At 39.4% G+C, this 8,253-nt stretch overlaps 1 protein-coding gene across 1 annotated transcript; it reads right to left on the bottom strand.

Moving 5' to 3' along the window:
* Positions 1-3,367: 3,367 nt before the first annotated feature.
* On the bottom strand, positions 3,368-7,829 carry LOC132872920 (uncharacterized). The gene is made up of 14 exons (XM_060908044.1): positions 7,665-7,829; positions 6,713-6,931; positions 6,530-6,591; positions 6,219-6,333; positions 5,375-5,599; positions 5,198-5,269; positions 5,058-5,090; positions 4,840-4,908; positions 4,669-4,749; positions 4,518-4,580; positions 4,229-4,431; positions 3,993-4,150; positions 3,815-3,902; positions 3,368-3,683 (listed from the first exon to the last, which is right to left on the bottom strand). Exons 5-13 carry the CDS (start codon positions 5,502-5,504, stop codon positions 3,863-3,865), a joined length of 849 nt encoding a protein of 282 aa, XP_060764027.1. The 5' UTR covers positions 5,505-5,599; positions 6,219-6,333; positions 6,530-6,591; positions 6,713-6,931; positions 7,665-7,829; the 3' UTR covers positions 3,368-3,683; positions 3,815-3,862.
* Between the last annotated feature and the right edge of the window lie 424 nt (positions 7,830-8,253).

Here is an 8,253-nt window from a genome sequence, read left to right on the forward strand (position 1 = left end):
GATAACGTCCGAACAGATCACCCTTGTAACAGAAAGGCCGCAAATGGAAGCGCGATCAACTTCTAACTGTTGGAGTGGAAAATTCCATTCTACACATGCAAATTGTTAATGTGTGTCCTTCCCCGCACACACATAACACGCTACGGTAAAAAATAGACCACAACTCATTTTATAGCTCAGAAATTCATACAAGACCAGCTACCATCGTAACATATTCTGTAAGAAACATATTCTATACCTAACTTTCAGCTTTCGTTTTGAAAAACAAAATCGCAGATTTATAACTAAATGTTTATATGGTGTAGTGAGTTTAAGTTCCTACTTTTGGTGAGGTAGCGACCTTGACCCTGAGGCTTTCCGTTTAGATCAAAACACACGATCGTATTGGTTTTGGGTTTGCGGAAAATGGAGTTACAACGGTGATCAAATATTTTGCACGATGTTTTATTACGGTTATGATTATTCTGTGAGCGCACCGATTCTTAGGTGGATAAAGTTACAACTTAAAATACAATTAGTGATAACTGTAGACTTTTCAGTGGACTACAGCCTTTTTAAGGGAATGCGATGTAGTCAACCATTTATCATGTCCCAGATCAAGCCGCCATTTTTCCACAAATTTGCAGAATTTTTGACAAATTCTGAATATTCACATCAAAGATTTAGTTTTATCTGTATTATTTCTTTCATCATTTTATTTCAAATTAAAACCAACATCACCATTCAAAACCGTATAGTTTATTGACTGTGAGTATATTTAGTGGGGTTCTCCCACAGTACCCAGTTTCTGAGACAGACCCATATATATATTTAAATTATGAATTTTATATATATTTATGGTATTGTTGCATGATACAGCTGGTTTCTGAGATGTAAATAAATATAAAAGTCTACAGAGTTGATTACATAGCCTAAATATCTATTTAATTTTTAATTTTGTGTCGAACGTTGTGTAAGGACATACCAGAGACACTGAGAATGACAAATAGTCTAGAAAGCAATAGAAATTACGAATAATGATTTACAGTACTGTGCAAAAGTCTTTGACACCCTAATTTTTTTTCATACAAATTTTGTTATAGATTTCTATTTTATGACTTCTACATTATCGAGTCAAAACATTACAAAAACATTTTAGAGTCCAAACGTTCGTGTTTTTTTTTTCCAGCAAAAAATTAAATGTTACAGGAAAACAAAAGTTTGTATCTGAGCAGCGTATTGCACAAGAGAGCACTTTTCAGATTACAGAAGAAAACATAATGAAGGCTGCTGGGTTTTGGTGCAAAATGAAGAAACGAATGTGACACTCAAAGTGTCCAGAAGAACCGCGGCTGGTTCTGGAAGATGCTCAGGAAAACCTACAGCTCATTTCCGCATAAAACTGCACTCACTGGACCGGAGACTAAAGCAAAGGGTCGTCTCACACCAAATACTGACTTTGTTTCATTTATTATGGCTTACTGATTACTGTTTATAGCGCGGTGGCTACAATTATCGACAGTCCATAATTATCAACACCTTTTCAGATTTACCAATAAAAAACAATTTTACAAAGCTGAGTTTCAGTTCCAACAGTTGTTATCGGTTAATTAATCAATCAGAAGACGCCCTCGCCCTTTGATCTTGTCATCTGATGACACAGCTCGTTACCTGAGATTGAAATTTTTTTAGCACAATCAGCAATTTTTCGGAAAACCTGGACGTTATCATCTCAGGTAAGCATGGTGGAAAGATCATGGACATGGTTTTACTTCTCAATTTCACCGATATTTCATGATCTCCTCGTCGAAACTTACTTTGTTTCTTACTCTTTCATTTGACAGTCACCGTTGTGTATCTAAACATACGTTTGAGAAGTCACGTGAGGTGTCGATAATAGCGATCACTTTCACTGTCCACCATTATCGAAATGCTGTGGAATTAAGTGACATTTACAACTGTTAAGGATCGATCTTTGAGTAACATTCTTGAAGTAGATGTGTGGTACTACATTTCTTGTGTGTCCGATCCAGTGGCCTTTGCTGGCCCAACTCAAGACAAGGCTGAAAATGTAGAATTTATATGTGATCAGTGCGACAAAGTTTCTCATTCTTTTCCAAATTGAGGATGTAAATGACATTTATTGGTAAACTATCCATCCAATCATTATCTGTAGCCACTTATCCTGTCCTACAGGGTCACGGGCGAGCTGGAGCCTATCCCAGCTGACTATGTCCGAGAGACGGGGTACACCCTGGACAAGTCGCCAGGTCATCACAGGGCTGACACATAGAGACAAACAACCATTCACACTCACATTCACACCTACGGTCAATTTAGAGTCACCAGTTAACCTAACCTGCATGTCTTTGGACTGTGGAGGAAACCGGAGCACCCGGAGGAAACCCACGCGGACACGGGGAGAAAATGCAAACTCCATACAGAAAGGCCCTCGCCAGCTGCTGGGCTTGAACCCAGAACCTTCTTGCTGTGAGGTGACAGCGCTAACCACTACACCACTGTGCCACCTGGTACATAAACACTGACATCCATATATTTATATAAAATATATTTTGCACTAAATATAAGTCTGTGTAAAACAAATTTTAAATAAAAACTATGTTTTGTTAACTTAATACCACATACCGATTATTTAAAAAACTTTTTTTTATAAATAATCATCTGGGTGTCAATAACTGTGGACAAAGGTGTTGATAATTGTGGAACGGTGTCACGTGATCTGATACGCTAAGTAATCGGGAATCAACTCTTTTTTTTTTTCCCAGTGGAATTTTGAGTTCATGCACAATTAACGTATTGAAAGTCTTTTCTACTTTTTGCAACGGCCAAAAGATCGTTAAGGTGTCGGACATTTTTTTTTTTTAATGTTGAAAAAATGTTTCATTTCATCATTTTTAAGCTATTTTTGGTCGACAGCATTTCTTTACACGTACCTCAGACTTTTGCACAGGACTGATTTCGAGTGATTCGGAGGAGTTGTACTTGTTATATTTTCCTAAAATCTGACCAGTCACTGCCCTAGTAACAATTTTATGTTCCCAGAACGTTCTGGGCACGTACGCCTTTGGTTGCCTATACGGTGCATATACGTTAGGTTTGGTTGCCACTTGGTTGCCACGTGGTTGCCATGGAAAGTTTTTCTGACGTTGCCCAAACATTTCCTGTTGGTTACAACAACAACCTTCCCCTGCCCGTCCCCTAACCTTGCTGGTTGCATGTTTGGTTCCCTGAATGTTAGCCTAACGTCCCCCTGACGTTGTAGAATGTTATGTTTTGGTTAGATTTTGCTTTCAACTAATTAGCAACATCAACACATAACTGCTAGCACATCTACATGAGAAAACTCAGTGATGAATGAACAGGCAAATTTGGCAGGTCTTGAAAGTTTAATGAGATAAAATATCAATAACAAATTTGAATAAAAAAATGTTTGAAAATAAAAAAAGTTTCTGAAAGTGTAACAGTGCATTCAATAAAACAATCATATATACAAAACAGAATAAAATAGAAAAGTTTCTGAAACGGTGCATTCAATAAAACACATTCAAAACAGAATAAAATAGAAATAACAGTTTAAAGTGTAACTGTGCATTCAATAACAAAATAGAATTAAAAAAAAAAAAAAAAAAAATCACTTCACAAAAAAATAGAATAAAAATCACTGTTCACCCGTTGCTGCTGACCTGAAAAGAAAAAGGAACAAAATGTTTAAAAACAAGAACCATGAGCACATGTCCACAAAAGCATGATAAACCACCCTACTACCAACCACGAAATTTCTGTGATTGCACCAAATTAGAGAGCAGAAGTATACCGTCTGTGTGGTGCAAATTTTAGAGTCTGCCCAAGGCATTCCTCCACTTCAGCTTCCGTATGGCCAGGAAATTTTTTGACGCATGCAGCTAGAAGGCAAAATAAAGGAAAGTTACACATCAAAACCTAGTCAGTCAAGCATGGCATAAAAGTGATGTGATCAATATATAAACACTTACCCTTTATAATCTTGCACAGAATGGACATCAAAGGACATTTTGGCCCGTCTGACCCGCAAGCTGTACTGGGCGAGTACCTCATTATTTGCCGCTCGGCGTAGCATACGGTGAATGGCTGCCCCTAAACCTGCCCCTCCGACAGTTTCAAGAAAATGTTGCTGTAAAAAAATAAAAATAATTATACAATGAAAATTACTGTAGCGAGCATAGATAGATAGATAGATAGATAGATTTACCATCTTGTTCCTCTTGTCTGGTTGTTCCAGACTCCTATCCAACTCCAGCAGCTCCATCACCATGCTGCATGGTTTAGCCAACACCACATCTTCTTGCTGGAGTTGAGGCGTGTGTGTCGGGGCGTTGGTCTCCACCAATGACTCAATCTTGTCAAACCTAGCCTCGAGCCTCCGCATCAAGCGACTCATGTGGGCCTCTGTGACTATGGGGACAAATGTGATGGAAGTTGTAATTTATAATGTACTTCCCTGAGTGAGTGAACTAGTTAGTGTGTATAAAAGTACTTACTTCTCTCAAACATGGCTGTGATAGCCGAGACACCCTGTCCGTCATGAAGCGCCCGGCTGCTGGCTGAAGTTTTCAAAAAGAAAATATTAGTTTTCCTGTTCATGATTTTGTATTCCAACATCTGTAAATGGGAACTTGAAAGCAACTGTACCTTGAACAGAGTCAAAAGAGGTTTCCAGTGATTCTTGGAGGTGCCTGGCTGACTGAATTGGGTGTAGTGCCCGGCTGCTGGCTGAAGTTTTCAAAAAGAAAATATGTTAGTTTTCCTGTTCGTGACTTTGTATTCCAACATCTGTAAATGGGAACTTGAAAGCAACTGTACCTTGAACAGGGTCAACAGGACTTGGGCTAGGGTGGTGAGGACTGGCTCCAGTCCCGGCTGGTGTTGACCCTGAAAAGATGGTGCATATGGATGTTAAGTCATTTATTGGGGGGGGGGGGGGGGGGGGGGGGGGGGTGGTGTTCTTATACATGGTATTCACAAAAGAAGAACCTATGATAATACATTAGACATTTACAAATAAATTGAAAAACACTTACATTGTGGTGGTAGTGGCATTGGGTCCTGCTGACCTGAAAAGAGCACACAAACATCAGATCAGTCACGTAATATGCACCGGTTATTCATCATGAATGTTAGCTCCAAGCTATGAATGATGATTTGGGAACTGTTAACTTACACACAGGGCTTCCAGGCACAGTCAGAGTCTTGGGTTGCTTTTTGGTTGCTGCTACCACTGGAGCAGAATCATCTGGAAGGAAAGACCATACAATGTGCAATGTAAATTTCTTGTAAATGACTTGAAAATGAACACTGAATTGAGTAACTAATGTTGTCATTAGTGAAGAGAGCTTACCATCATCAGAGGATTCGGAGACAAACCTCCTTGGGCGCTTACGCTGCCTTAGGCAGCTGGGCCATAGAAGGTTCACGCTGCACGCTACACGTTCACGTGAAGAACCGGACCCTGGGCCATTAAACTTCATGCTTGGATGTTCACGTGTTGCGTCTGTTCTACTTTGACCGAGTAACCAACAATATGGACTCTTCGGATGACGACGATTGCCTCATTCTGCTTTTACTGAGACAGAGGAAGAGAAAAAGGAACAGAATTTGGAGCCGAGAACACTTCCTTCTGAGAGAAACCCGTGGTGAATTTCACCGAACATTCTATAATCTGCTTGACAATCCCGATGAAGAACTATTTTTCAATTATACCATTCAATTATATTTTTTCTGAAGTTTTCCCCTGAAAGCATAGAGTTATCTCCCTAGACCCGTTCTGATTGGCTGGCGCGGCGGTGACTGCATGCATTGACTGGAATTTCCATCTTCACGCCTAGAAAAAAGTGTGCATGTTCATTTCTCGCTTCACGCGTGAAGTGTGCAGCGTGAACGCCGTTCTATGGCCCAGAGCAAGTCATGCTACGTTTGTCCACTTTTCTTTACATGCGTGTAGCGTGCAGCATGCAGCGTGCAGCGTGAACCTTCTATGGCCCAGCTGCCTTGTTGCAAAAGTGTTCACATCATCCTCTGTCTCAACACTTGAGGACTCCATCAATTGCAAACACTTCTGTTCAGCTTTGGCGTATGAATCTATGGAAAATGACTTAGTCAGTAGCACAAAAAAAAAAAAAAAGTACTGCCATAGAGAGAACAATTCAGTATATTCTATGTAGTGCATAGCAGCGATAGCTCACCTGTTTCGTACCAGGTTTTCTTAACGGGATGTTTGGCCCAAGTTGTATTTGGTGCTCGGCACTTCACAACATGCAATCGCACATTGTGTGTCGTCCAGTAGCAGACCATGCCATGCTAAAAATATATATAATTAAAAAAAAAAAAAATTATATATATATAAAAATAAATACAAGCATATATATATATATATATATATATATATATATATATATATATATATATATATATATTTGCTATCAAAAATATATAGGCATATATGTAAGCATACATATTTGCTATGTATCGACAAAAAAAAAAAAAAGACTCGTACCTCAGAAGTGTGTCCAAGCCATGAAAATGGCACAACCTCAATAGCATTGTCTGTGAACTCATCTGTGAAAACAAAGGCATCATTAGCAACTTTCCTTGACCACAAACGTTTGAGACATATTTGCAAAACAGACGGAATTCTCCTTTAAGGTATAACCACAACCAGAAAGAAATCACAAATTACCTTTTCGAAAGTAGAGTACTTGAACAGAAGCAGGCTTCAGTACTTCCAACAGAGACGTTTGCTTCCAAATCCAAGTTCCGGGTAGTGACTTTACTACACGCACCTACATCCTCTTATCCATCTGTCCAGCCAATGAGGAGTGCTCATTTTGCGTCACATGCCGTTGCGTCAGGCAACCTGACCAATCAACAACTTACAGTGGCTAGGTCTCGTTTTTTCCTGTAGACCCCATGGGAACAAATCCAATGGATAAGGGAATCTGAACTATAAAATAAGTTACTTATTTTATAGTTCAGATTCCCTTATCCATTGGATTTAATACATGATGATTATTAACTTTTAGACAACCCTTCACACCAACAAAGTGTTGTTTTTCAACAGACAGTAAAAGTTACGTTACGTTTTCTGTGCAACCTCTGAACTACAATGCTTGTCTCGTGCTATATTCTAAACTCTAAGCAGTGTGGTTTGAGTGAGCTAGGCCAACAGAGTACTGCAGTAAACGTGTTGCTGATCTTTGCAGCCTACAAAAGTAGGCCATCACATGAGGTTTTATCCACCAACATACTATATTTCGTCAAATAATACATGGGGAAATCCGTACTGCTGTTATGCCGCCGTTCTGAGGCACAAATACACAGACATTTTAACAGAGAACACCGTCACCTACACGACATGTATATCGATATGGAGTAATCATGCGTAACCTCGGCGCTATGGCGTTAGCCATGCTAAGGTATGCTACATAGCATTATATCAGCGTGCTAAATCACAACAAAGGTGAAAGAATTATGTACAAGTTCTTTGTCAGATGGGAGACTGGAAAAGACGTGTTTTAGAGATACCAACAACGATTCACTTCGTATAATGTGACCGGAGATGGTTGCACGCATAGCAGCTAACTGCTAGGTGAATACTATTCACATTTATACAGAATAAAATAACACATTACCTGATCGCACGTACTGTAAATCCAGATAACGTACACTGGCGCTGGTAGTTCTAAATCCAACAAGGAGACTCGGTGAAATTTTCAAATAGCTAAATAAAAGGGCTATCATAGCATCCATTAAGTCCGCCATTTTGTTATTTGCCTTAGAGCTGTTTGAAAGCACAGAGAATTCTGGGTAATGTGCAGGATGATGATGCATCGAAGCTACCTAGCTGGACTTTTATTTTTAGAAAATAAGAGGAGAAGAGAAGTGGATTTTTGTATTGCAGCAGATTTTGTTAGTGGTACAGGGTGGATTTGGTTGTTGTTGGGACAAAGTACAAATAAGTTGATCAATGGAGCTGGGTGTGAGTGAGTTGGGGCAACAATAGGGATAATGTACCAGAAGTATGTGCATGAGAAAATGTAGTTGGGGCAACAATAGGGATAATGTACCAGAAGTATGTGCATGAGAAAATGTAGGCATTATTGTAATGCAGCATGTTTTGAGGGCGAAATGTGTGACCACAACTTAAAGGTCAAACTTTTGTTGCTGCTCTGCCATATTATCAGGAGCCAATTTGCACCACACAGGACTGTGCACCAAGTC

Source organism: Neoarius graeffei, chromosome 24, assembly GCF_027579695.1.
Source record: "Neoarius graeffei isolate fNeoGra1 chromosome 24, fNeoGra1.pri, whole genome shotgun sequence".
Taxonomy (NCBI): domain Eukaryota; kingdom Metazoa; phylum Chordata; class Actinopteri; order Siluriformes; family Ariidae; genus Neoarius; species Neoarius graeffei.

Coding starts and splice junctions, on each gene's coding strand:
- LOC132872920 (XM_060908044.1), bottom strand. CDS start 5,504: ATGAAGTTTAATGGCCCAGGGTCCGGTTCTTCACGTGAACGTGTAGCG. Junction 5,091..5,197: donor TGTGCCTGGAAGCCCTGTGT/GTAAGTTAACAG, acceptor TGCTCTTTTCAG/GTCAGCAGGACCCAATGCCA. Junction 4,432..4,517: donor CACAGCCATGTTTGAGAGAA/GTAAGTACTTTT, acceptor TTGTCCCCATAG/TCACAGAGGCCCACATGAGT.